General features: G+C 39.9%; 1 protein-coding gene across 1 annotated transcript in view; it reads left to right on the top strand.

Annotated features, from left to right (window-relative positions):
* Nucleotides 1–2,760: 2,760 nt before the first annotated feature.
* STAM2 (signal transducing adaptor molecule 2) overlaps nt 2,761–13,377 on the top strand; it is a 29,311-nt gene continuing 18,694 nt past the window's right edge. The window contains exons 1-2 of the mRNA XM_075180881.1: nt 2,761–2,941; nt 13,089–13,173. Of these exons, the coding sequence (XP_075036982.1) occupies nt 2,902–2,941; nt 13,089–13,173 (125 nt within the window). The 5' untranslated portion in view covers nt 2,761–2,901. The remainder of the gene's footprint in view (nt 2,942–13,088; nt 13,174–13,377) is intronic.

The raw sequence follows: 13,377 nt of genomic DNA, 5'->3' as shown, positions 1-13,377 counted from the left end.
ATAAAAGTCATTTAGGTTCCAAACTGCACCCAATTTATCAAAGCGTCATAACCATCTGGGAGCCATGTTTTCCGAGCCCTGTGACTGTATTTGCAGACTTTTTACAGTAAGTAGTATTTGATGAATGGATTCCCAAATTGTTGACTAAGTAGAGCAGAAAACCCGGACAACTTTATTTAAATGAGTTGGACTTACACATCCTTCAGATGTAGTGAATAGATCCACAGAACATGAGGACAATAATGATTTTCCTTTATCTTTGTGTTTTAATGTGCTTATAAACGCAATTAGACAATATGCAAATCCACAATTGTTTTCAATATCTGTGCACATTTCCAACATTTTAAAAAAAATCAAAAAATGAATAATTAAACTGCTCTATATGAGGCTTATATTTACTTCCTTTACTGTAGATACTAAGAGGACATGGCCAGCCTCACATGAATCGCAGCAAAGATGTTGTGACCCCTCTTCTGATTTGGAACATTTTAAGAACACTAATCTATCATGTTTAAGGCAGTGTTCCAAAACAGGAGGAATCTGTGCTCTTAACTCCCGAGGGAGAGAGATGAAATACCAACAATCAAAACTGGTATTCATGTTATTTATGTTCTAGCAGAAAATTAATAGATATGTGTTCTGACAATTCACGAAATAAACCAGTGACCTTATTATTTTGCTTTGTAGTTGACTGAGGGAGGGCTATTTATTCCAGGCAAAGATTCAAAAAAAGAACCTCAACAAAGCAAAAAGCATACTTTATCCACATTAAAGTTCAATAGTAAATCATGTGTCATGAAGTATGCATACCTAGATTTAAAGGATTCTTAGCTCATGGAATTGTCATACACTGCAGTGATCAGACCACAGTGTCCTGCACACTCTAACGCACACTGGATGCCCATTGCAAAACAGATTTTGTGCATTTGCTTCGATTGGTCGTCCCAGCGCACTCTTAGATGCACTGCCTGAAGACTTCAGACACACCTCTGTATACTAGAAATGGACAAAGGTTTGCAGGAAGGTGGTAAAAGTCCAACCTCCTACCATTTTAGAACCACGTCTTTCATTAAAAAAAGCACTCCAGTTTTTCGTGACCTTTTGGCTACGATCAGGTGTATCCGTTTCTATCAGGGTGAGGCCTTGCCCCTCGTAAGGAGCAGAGGTATCTTTATCCTCTGGCCAGAAGGGCGATTGCTGTAAATCCGAGATGCTGCGCAAGTCTACTGTGTTTCTACAAGGAATTTGCACAGCTGAAAGGTCTCACTTTGTGATTTCTCTGGGCTCTCTTAACTCCGGCTGTCTTCAGGCATTAAAGGCTATACTCATCAGTTATAGTCATTAATTAGAGCCATTAGTAACTCATACCTCCCAAATGTCCCGATTTAAGCAATAAATGGTGTTTGGAAGGGATTATGGGGCAGATTAGCACTTCCACGCTAGGCATGCCCCAAGGAGTGTGGCCCCGTCCCATTGCGACATGGTCCCATTGGTCACTCGCCCTGTTCCGATTGAAGAAGAGGCAAGTTTGGGAAGTATGGTAACTATTGTTGTTTGCAGCATAGTGAAAAGTAACAGCCCATAGTAAAAAAACAGCTGCAACTCCAACAATTAAACCATATTAATTTAACCCTTTGGTCCCACTAGACATAAAGGCACACTTGCAGGTTTGAGGGTGCTTTTGCATGCAGATCAGCAATTTTGCACTTTGTAAATGACCTCCTATGCAAGCAAAGGCAGTCACAGCATTCCCTGGTAACAAGCTTCCTACGGACTGTCAAGCACCAAAAACCTCAGGTGATGCCAAAAGTAGCCTGATCGTAATCTGGCACATGTATTGCAAGCATTGACATAGCCTTCTTTTTAGCAATGACACACTAATGGCTAGGGCAATTAACACTGTTTTACTTGTAGCCACTACTTCAGCGCAGGTGAAAACCAGGCACTAAGAGCATCAGAAGCTGGTCTGGTCCAACACAAGTACTGAATTGCTTACTTCAGTTCATGAAATAAGCCTGAAGTCAATAATGCACTGTTACACATCACCCAGTCTTTCAGGCCTGGCGTCTCTCCTGTACCTATTTCTCCTCGATTCAGTCCTCTTCCTTTGTCCCTGAATTCCTGACTCGCTGCAAAGATCTCCTGGGGGTAAGTAGTGAGCACCCCAGCAGAGCTGTAGAGCGCTATGGAATATGTTGCAGCTCTACAAATACATGTCAATAAATAATTGTAGAAGTAGGGTGAGTGGGTGTGACAATAACTAGTCATGAGAGCAGTAAACGCCATGATAAAATTCAGTTTCTGACTATAAAATTTATAATGACCTCTTTGAATATATTTAATTCATTACTAATTAATGTAATGTTATTTTTTACCAGATCAAGGTACCCACTGGCTCTATTAGAAGTACCCCATTTGAGATTCAGTCACCACAGCTTGAGAACCTGGATTTTAGAAGATCACTCCCAAACTATGACGTCAGAGGCCCTTATTGAGAGCCTATGGCGCCATCATGCCGGTGACGTCACTCACGTGACATTCCTGATTATAGCCTATCTGTCCTTCCTCCTGCCATGGGCCTCAGAACACGAAGGACCCCTAATTAGGCTGCCCTAGTAAATGCCTGAACCGAACGCGCAGCTATGGGTGCACAAAACACACACACAGAGCGACCATAATAACGATGCGGATATTTCGTGAGGTGTTTAATAGCAATGGCAGCGAGTTTATCCCGTGCGGGGAGGTGAGGGTGGCAGAGGTCTGAGTCAGGCGGCGGGGGCAGCCCCCGGGGCACACGGAAGCCAGTTGCGCTGGATGTTGTGACGGGAGAAGTCGGACTAGGAAGAGTCTGACAGGAGTCGGTTACACGGACATATCCCCCCCTCCCTACCGCCCAGCGCCATGCCGCTCTTCAGCTCCGGCCCGTTCGACCAGGATGTGGGTGAGTGATTGGGGTGTCGGGGTACCGGGTGTAGAGACACCCCCCACAACTGTGTCATACAGTACCAATATACTGATAATACCTCAGAGTAATGTGTGGGGTGAGAGGACTCCGGTATAGAGAAGGCAAACAATGGCCCCTTCCATTATGCAATGTCTGTTCTCCCCTCACCAATCCGAGGAAATATACTGATAAAGTGACAGTTTCCCAAACTAATCCCTGATCACCCCCCCCCCCCCCCTGAACCATTTACTAATTACTGGAGGGTATGGTGCCAATTACGTTGTAATGACTCAGTATAAGATGGAGTCTTTGGGATGCCCAATGCTCCATCTCCGCCTTGGTGATCCCTGACCTGATTATCTAACATTTATCACTGGAGCAGCTTGCTAATCTTCTTTCTTAGATGTTTTAGGTTAATATGGAGCATGATAAGTTGACTTCATTTGGGATAACTAATTTCCTCTGTATATATTCTTTCTATTACATGTAAAGGCTAACTCCAGTTTTGTGGATTTTTTTTTAAAGGGGGGGGTGTGTGTGTGTGTGTGTGTGTGTGTGTGTGTGTGTGTGTGTGTGTGTGTGTGTGTGTGTGTGAAATAGAAGTGGATATTCAATTACTAGTTGCATAAATATAGCACTGATTAATTGGCCTATGAGGTACGAGCAAGAATCGGCAATATTGTATTCACTGTAATACCTGGAAGTGTGTGTATATATATGTGTGTATGTGTATACACATACACACATACCATGCGATGCTCTGACGGCACTTCAAGGGTCAATTTGGAAATAGATATTTAACATTAACCTGTATTTATTCTGTATCATACCCCGGTTAAATTTTAGCTGCGAAGACGCCGATCTCTTGCGAGATGAAAAAACCAGGGTATGATACATTTACCCCAAGGTGTTAACTGACAGACAAAAAGGTAATAGGGTGCTTCTCCCATATATTCCCTATCTTGTCTTAAACCATTATCAGTCTTTATTATTGTATATAGAACTTTCCCAAGTGACTATTTTTTTTCTCCACTGCTTCAACAGTTAAAATAGGATGATATTGAATATGTGACAGGATGGTTAAGATGCACTGTATTAGAGAGTGTGGAAAGATGTTTAAGAGAGGATAGTTGTTATATTTGTAAAAATAGACCCTAAAAGGCTAACTCCACCTTTTTTTGGTACTTTTTCTAAGTGTGGATGGCCTGGTACAGAGCAAGGAGTAATCCCCACCTCCAATCGCAGGACAGACATCATTTAGAACTAACTACATCCCATAAGCACCGCGTACTGAGGGCCTGTCCACAGCTGTCTGCTCCTTCTGATGTACTGACCACTGGAGTGTTCATTTAAACTTCTTGGTCTATGAGATTTTCAAAATTGAATGCATAACTTGTCTAATGCAGTTTTCTTATCTAATCAGCATATAAGCAGAGCAAATTAGTTTTTAAAGTTTAGGTGGACAAAAGCTTTCAGAGAAATGTACATGTGTAGCAAGAAACTGCACTGAATTCAAAGGTGAAAAGTTTTATACGCAACATTAGGAAGATGTAGTTAAATAAAGTACCAGTTTACTATACATATATTATATTGGCGTGACTTAACTTGCAGAGAACATTTTTGTTGTGATATGGGATCTGCTAGTTAAACAAAGTTCTTAGTGGGTGTCTGGTCCTAACCCTTTGTGAAAATATTCACTGCACTAAAGGATAGAACTGTGGGTGTATGCATGCAATCAAGTTCTGTATAGCACTATGCAACTATGATAAAGAGAAGAATTTCATGGACAGGTCATTATGTAATAAAGGTCTGTAAAACTATGAAAGAGAACTGTGTAGGTATGTATAATATTCAAGCCTTTACAACACTGTACAACAGTAGGTAGGTAGGTTTGTATGTTACAGGCATACCTGCACAGTTGTGCAAGACTGCACAGGCATCTATGGGCAGCATGGTGGCTTAGTGGTTAGCACTTCTGCCTCACAGAGCTGGGTGCATGAGTTCAATTCCCAACAATGGCCTTATCTGTGTGTAGTTTGTATGTTCTCCCCGTGTTTGCGTGGGTTTCCTCCTGGTGCTCCGGTTTCCTCCCACACTCCAAAAACATACTGGTAGGTTAATTGGCTGCTATCAAAATTGACCTCTGTCTGTTTGTGTGTGTGTGTGTTAGGGAATTTAGACTGTAAGCTCCAATGGGGCAGGGACTGATGTGAGTGAGTTCTCTGTACAGCGCTATGGAATCAGCGGCGCTATATAAATAAATGGTGATTATTCACATTTTCACATAAATTTATGGCCAGGCATACACTGAGGGGGGAATTCAATTCCCCCCAGATTATTGCTGCGATAACTCTATTACCGTTATTACGGTTAATTCAATCCTGCTTTCAGCTCGTGGCTCAGGGAGCTGCGAGCAAAAAGCCGCGTGCGGGCGCTTTTTACAGTACAGCGCCCAATTCATTTCCCCCCTATGAGCTAAGTTTAACAAGCAGATCACATATCACAACAAACTTGTTCGCTGTAATTTAAACCAAGTCAATCTGGTTCATGGCATTGAATGCAGCTGTGGTATTAAATGCTCTTCTCTGTGCTTATCAGATTGTAATTCCAATCATTGATTTTATTGGTAAAAAAAAAAATATATTAGAGAAAAATATATAGGAATAGAATTTGTCATTATAAATATCATTGTGCTTCTTGTCAGCAGCCCAACCGATCCTATATATCAAGTAAATGTAAAAAAATAATTGTATACAGATACACTAAAGTTTAATCTTTTTTTTTTTTTTAATGTATTTTTATTCAAATATTCAAACAATATAGATACAGCATAACATAATTAACTTAACAAACAGGACATTGGTATATAGAATGGAGATGATCTTGGTTGTGCCCACCTGTCCCAGAAGTGGACGGAGGGGGGCCATGCCAAATGTAAGGGGAGTTCTGCCAAACTGGGCTTTCAGGGCATGTCTGAGCTACAGGTAAGTAAAGAATAAGTAGTTTGGGAATGAAAATTCTGATTGCAGTTGCACAAAAGAATTAAGAACACCATTGGAACAAAGTTGACACATGTATGTGACCCCTGCGGCACGCCATCTGGGAAATTGCCGCAATTTATACAACTCGTGAAAGGTGGAATTAACCCAGATCGGAATATTGGGGTCCATTCCCAGCTGTATCCATCACCCCCTGGAATGCATTCCATACCAATAAGGCCTGCCTAAGTAGCAGTGGATCAATTCTCGAAACTGGACCAGTGGGTGCTCAAAACCTGTCCACCTGGCCAAATACAACTGACAAGGGTGGCCTGTGGGGAATTCCCTAACCATCCCTTCAGATGCGCCAGTTGTGTGGCTAGATAGTAAGCCCGGAAATCCGGAAGAGCAAGTTCCCCAAAAGTTCGGGAGTAGAGCCATTTCAAGAGATCTACCGGAGAGTGGTGCAACGGGTCCAGGAATTTTGGCTGAAGTACCTTTTTTATTATATTAACTCTACCCGACATGGACAGGGGCAATTTTGTCCCAAGTAGAAGTCTTGGCCTGAAAATAATTAATCACAGGGTCAATCAATATTCAGTGGTTTGTAGTCAGCAACCGAGTGCGTGACCCATATCCCTAGATATTTAAATTTAAGTATCCACTGGAGAGTATGGGAGGTAGCAGGGCACACTGGAAGCTCCCCAGAGATAGGGATAAAGGTAATCTCTTTATTCATATACAGCACAATTCATAAATCATCAGTTATTTATATAGCGCCACTAATTCCGTAGCGCTGTACAGAGAACTCACTCACATCAGTCCCTGCCCCATTGGAGCTTACAGTCTAAATTCCCTTAGGGTCAGTTTTGTTAGCAGCCAATTAACCTACCAGTATGTTTTTTGGAGAGTGGGAGGAAACCAGAGCACCTGGGGGAAACCCATGCAAACACAGAGAGAACATACAAACTACACACAGATAAGGCCATGGTCGGGAATCGAACTCATGACCCCAACGCTGTGAGGCAGAAGTGCTAACCACTAGGCCATTTTTAAAATTACCTTGCCTAAAATTTCAATTTATAATTGGCACAAATGTTGTGGCTGTCCACGTTCATATTTAATTCCCTTGATTCCAAAATAAAAAGCAAAAATAGTCTTACTTTATTAACGATTGCCACAATTCTGTCAATCTTTCATTAGTAAAATGTGTTTGTTGACCGTGTCCTGAAAGGGATGTCCTTAGTCTGTGCACAATGACTCCACGTATGAGTTATGCACCAAAGTATGTGAATCATGGAAAAATATCGTACTTTCTGCATGGTATTTTAGATGCAGATTGGGACAAGTGACATTCTAAAAGTATACAAGGGAAATGATCATCTCATTAAGAATTACGTGTTTTTTTTCTATATCAGACATGAGATATACTGTACTGTGTACAATTAAATGATAGGTTCTGTTGGCTATAGTGTATTTCTCCCATAACATGGACTAGGGAGGAGATGCTATCTGCCTAACTAATCACTAGGTAAATAATTCATTATGGTATGTATAAATGTAGGCGCTCACGCTGTTCTTTACTTAGAAAACACAGGAATGGAATTTCATGATTTGTATACATAACAATGGAAGGACTCTCTTGTCATAGCATTCGTTTACAACTTAATTCCACAGACAGATGTATAGTCATGCCAGAGCTAATGGCACTATTGTTTGCAGAAGTTATGTCACCTATCTATCCTTTTATGACCCTAATCATGCACTTAGATTGTTTGGATTGTACATTTATTGCAAAAGGGAACTGTTGCCTTTTTTATCATTTGGATTTTAGATATATGAGTTACAGAAGAAAGGGGAAGGAAAACATAAGGAATTACAACATTTGGATGTGCAACAAATAGTAAGAGTAGGTAGTTTTCACAAAGACAATTATAACTAACAATCGATTAAGAATCTTAATCAGTTACAGAATGAGAGAAAGATATAAGACCCATCACATAAAAGCTGCATTTATGGCAGAGACCTTGTTGATATGAGGGTACAGCATAAATTATGCATGCAATATTTATTAGTCATTGCCAGTCATGCCATTTATCTAGGGAAGAAGAGGCAGATGTTGAGAATTTTCAGATGAAGGTCTCAATTTCAAAACTTTTTTTGCACCTTAGCTGTTTGAATATTTGTGGAGGATTAGGGACTGTCCGCTGTTGAGCCATTTCTGCTCAGGTCGCTATCGGGACTTTTATAATTATTTTTTAGTTATTTTATTTCTGAAGCTTTTTAAAGCTTTATGGGCATTTTTGTTTCTACTTATCACATAATGCTTCATTCATAGATATGTATAAACAGCGTTTTAAAAATGGTTCAGAACAAAGTCTATACTGCCAGCACAGGACAAACCTGACATTATGCAGTTGTTTTATGCTTTTTATATTGTTTACTGTACATTTTGTTAAGAGCTTATAAGTGCCAGGAACACTGTAGTAAGAAAGAGCGTTAATTACCTGTTTTACAGAAGTGGCGGTATGGAAAATGTAAGTGAATGGAATCTGATAGTGTTACAGTGAAAGCCGTAGAAGAAGTGATGGTATGGCTACCATCGTATGCCAGTCCACTTTGACCACTGTATAAGAACAGTGCCTGCACACAGTAGAAGCACAGATTTTGTTGGTTTATGCCATGCAGATGTCCTTACTTCCCAGCGACCTGATTGGCTGCATTCTTATGAAAGTTGGTTCAGTATACACAATGGCTGCCTCTTTTGTGTGTATAAAATGGGGACACTTCAATTATTTGTTACTCTCTTTATAAAACGAGTCTCACAGCAATGCTATTTTCTGCCTGTATTCCACAGAGTGGGATTACTGCGGTGTAGAAGGCTACATATATCTGGTAGATATGTTGTATAAGAATGTGCTGCATTTGCCTATGTTTTCTAAAGGAGTAGCACTCCCTAGTCGCACTATCTGCTACTAGACATTATCATGACCTTACTGTATACAGCTCGTCACATTACTCTTATATCTTTATTTATAAAGCACTGACATATTACACAGCACTGTATATTGAGGGGTTCATGACCTGACACAAACTTACTACATACAATGAAACAGAAGGTAAAGATGCTCAAATGAGCTTACAGAGGTGTGGGGAACACATGCAGCAGAAGGTAGTGAGCTAACAATTGGTGGGGAAAGTGTGATTGGCAGATGTCATGCAGCTGCATTATCAGCCTCCAGTAATAGATACTAAAGCAGTCTTCGGTGTTTCTGTGCAGTTTCCAGTGGTGTAGTACAGTTGGATTGAGGAAAAACTGCAGAAGGCAGTGACACAAAACATAAACCAGTCTCTGTGAAATCTTAAAACAGTAACCATAACTGTCCTTCATAACTGAGCGCCCTTCCTTGGCTGGTTCTAGAGGAGGCTGAGCCTGGTGTTTTTCTTTAGGGTCATGCTTTCTGCAGGAAAAGAGCCAGAACAGTTGTTCCCCATGTTTGGTGGCAGCTGCTGTCACCAAGGAGGCAGCGGAGATCACCGTAGGAGGGACAGAGGAGGCAGCGGAGATCACCGTAGGAGGGACAGAGGAGGCAGCGGAGATCACCGTAGGAGGGACAGAGGAGGCTGCGTCAATGACCGTTAAACTCCCTGGGTCCAGGGGCTGAACTGAGATGATATTCCAGTAGATCTACTGAACAACCTTGCTCTTAGTGTGATATCACTTGTTGGCACTACTGCAGTAATTACCCATTGACGTCACACATTTTTCGATGTTTTATAGTTGCAGAAAGGTAATTATATGGAATGTAAGGGTCAGAACTGGTCTAAAATGCAGCCATCTAACTGCCGTCCGCATGTCAACCATAGGAGGTATCATACAAGCTCAAATGCTCTGATGCTTCTTGCACATTATATGTGTGTGTGTGTATATATTTTATGTGTATATATAAATATATTACTGTCAGAGTGTACTGCATGTCATGCAGTGCATAACAGATTCCACAACATGATTAAGTGTTTTGGTTGTCTGTGAAATGGTTATTAGATGCATCATTCTGTTTTGTTTTGACATGAAAGTGGTCAGAATTACAATGATTGTCCTGTGTCCTGCTTTCAGAGCATCTAATGTTTACTTCTCATAATGAGATGTGAGGACATGCCTATTAATGGGAAAGGCAAAATGAGGTTCTCTTTCAAGCTACTTATTCTGAAATGAAGCTATCATTTAGTAATTACATCTCTAAATATTCCTTTGTTCATAAGAAATAAAATCCACTTTATTTATTGGTGAGCGACATGTTCAACTTTAATTGTGTTTTTCCCCAGTTATTTATTTTGCTTTATTTTTATTTATTTTTGTTACAGTATATATAATTTGGTTATTGCACTGTGTCGTTGCGTCTGAGTTTTTTTTTTTTAATTTCTTTCCCTGTCTCATAAATGGTACACTATATGTGTGTATGTAAACCTTAAAGTGGTTGGATTTGTCACTTTTTTTTAATTTAAATAGTTCTATTTGTTTTTCGTCTGTTGATGGACACAAAGATTATGTAACTCCTTTCTGCCCACCCCACAGAAGATAGTTCGTTAATAGGTAATATAGCAAATACTTGCCTATCCCTGCCATAACTGATCTGATTCCTGCATTACATATATCTCTAAATACACAGCTCTGTACTCATCTCTTACAGATACTGCACAGATAATCTGTGCAAACTTGTCAGCTCCTGGGCAGAAGATAGCTAGCTGTAGTACGTGCATTGTTAGGCAGGGTACACACAGTACAAACATTTCTCCCAATGTAATATCTTTAATGATTTTACCAACAGTTTTAAAAAAAAAAAAAAAGTCCCGATCAGCAGCCGTTTTATGTGTACACACTATACACGTTTTACAAGATTTACCTTCATGTCTGTGCTCTTCATCTGTCATAACCATTGGCTGAAGAGATTGTGACTCTGCACACTCCATAGAGATCTATGGACACTGCCGGTCATACACACTGCAGGATGGGAACAATGCCGTAGAACGACATTTTTAGTCAGGGTTAAAAATCAAATGAAATAATCTTTGCAGCATACACACTAATTTGATATTGAGCCAAATGGTCATTTATCGTTTCATTGGCCCAATAATCTGCTGAAAACCCTGCAGTGTGTACTCAGCCTTAGAAACAACTGGAATACTGTATTTGTAATACATGTACATTGCAAACTCATTCTAGAGGAAAAGGTTGGGGGGGCAACCTAATAAGGGGCTTAAATGAAGAGGGCAAAACCAATTAAATATACTGCATTGTTCTGTAACCATTATTTGGGGAGTTTTCACTATGCTCTATTAATCTGAAATTGCTGCACATTTTGCTTAGTGATATATCTTGCTTTATTCACTCAAAGGGGTATATTTACTAAACTGCGGATTACAGCTGTCATTTTGTAGAATGCACTAAATAAATGACAGCTAGAATCTGATTGGTTGCTATAGGCAACATCTCCACTTTTTCAAGCCCGCAGATTAGTAAATATACCCCAATGTGTCCTGCCACAGTCTATAGCAAACTGAATCAATTAATTAATGATATCAAGCCATTGAGACTGAGAGAGAAAAAATAAAAAAAACAAAACCTAAATTAAAATTCTAAAGATGTATATATGTTTGTTCAAGAATTGACATGCATATAATATAATATGCACAATTTTGCTGACCATGAAACTAAAATCTTATTTTTTTTTTTTTTTAAAGAGAACCTTCTACATTTGTACAATTGTGTCATATTAAATTTCTTTTTCTTTTCTATATTTTGACTCTCCGTAGTGTTTCAAATTAGTTTGTGTGGTAAAAGAGATTGGCTGTGACTTCCATGCATTCAATTCCAAAGCAAACTATTGCACTTCACCAGATTTTTCCCTCTACAACATACAGCCAACCCCAGTTATAGTTAGCCACATGGCTAAAACAGGACAGAAATCCTATAAATACTTGATGTGACAACAGATGGGCAGGTTGACAGTGCTCCTAATACAGTGTTGGCTAACCTGTGACACTCCAGGTGTTGTGAAACTACAAGTCCCAGCATGCTTTGCCAATATATAGCAGCTTGTTGCTGGAAGGGTATGCTGGGACTTGTAGTTTCACAACACCTGGAGTGTCACAGGTTAGCCAACACTGTCCTAATACAAACCTCACTCTGACTTAACAGGGTGGAATCTTCTGACATTTAAATGGCTTCCCAAACATTGGTGTTAAATGATGGTAATATGGTTCTCCAGGAACCGGAATAGACATATTGCCTAAACCACGGTAGAAGCAGAGAATTCTGAGCCCCAGTGCACAATTTACAGTCTTCTGCTGAATTTGTCTTCTGGATGTTCTAGGACAAATAAACCCAATTGTGTTTACACCTCCTGTGTCCTTTTATTGTTTTTTTTTTTAAACCCATGTTTCTAGCTGCCCTGTCCATCTTTTTTCAAATTAATGGAACAGACTTTAGCACTCTGAAAGAGAAATATGAGGCAGCCATCTTGCACATCTAGCATGATAATACTATTTATGTTCTCATTATCATTCGATTAATCGTAAACTCTCACCAAATGCAGTGTGCCTTGGGCCGTACCGCACATAGGGGCCGATTCAATTCGTCCATGTTTGTCTAGGAGTAATGCAACACTAATCGTATTACGTTAATGCAATAATGTTAACCTGCAGTGGTGCGCACTTTAGCCGCACTGACGGCAGCGGTGCGCACTTTAGCCGCACTGACGGCAGCGGTGCGCACTTTAGCCGCACTGGCCCCATAGTATCTGACTGCCCAGGACTCCATGGATATTGCCATGAACCATTTAATTATTCCCAGCTGCCCAGTCACTACTTTATAATGAAGTGTAGATATAATAAAATAAGAGCCATAACATTAGCACTTGGGTAGTGATTTGTTTAAAAAAATAGAAGAGGGGAATCAACACAATTAGTGTCACCAGCATTCGTGTTGTAAATCATATGAAAGCAGGATGGAATGGTGTAATGGCTACACATTGTCATGCAATGGATAATATAGAGCAATATGTTGTGTCATTGTTGCATATTATGTGTTCCAAGTTAAATCTCCTATTCTATTCCTGCTGATTTCCCCCTCACCCCTCTAATGTCATGGTTTCTGTCTTGTTTAGAGAAAGCAACAAATGAATATAACACCACGGAAGATTGGGGCCTTATTATGGATTTATGTGACAAAATTGTGGTTACTCCTAATGGGTAAGGTTGGAATTACTTGCTCTTTTGTATGGTTTTCCTTATGCAATATTTGTTGTTCTTAAGTAGAAAGTCAACACTAACTAAAAATGTATCTTGCAATAAATAATATTACTTGCATTGCTAACTTTGTTTTCTTTAATCCAAGAAGAAGAGAAATATGGTTCTTTTCATATAGTGCTCTTAGTAATAGAATAAGGTACTTAA

The sequence above is a fragment of the Mixophyes fleayi genome, chromosome 7 (assembly GCF_038048845.1).
Source record: "Mixophyes fleayi isolate aMixFle1 chromosome 7, aMixFle1.hap1, whole genome shotgun sequence".
In the NCBI taxonomy this organism is placed as follows: Eukaryota; Metazoa; Chordata; class Amphibia; order Anura; family Limnodynastidae; genus Mixophyes; species Mixophyes fleayi.
The sequence above is the reverse complement of the archived record's forward strand: the minus strand, read 5'-3'. Positions and strand labels throughout refer to the sequence as shown.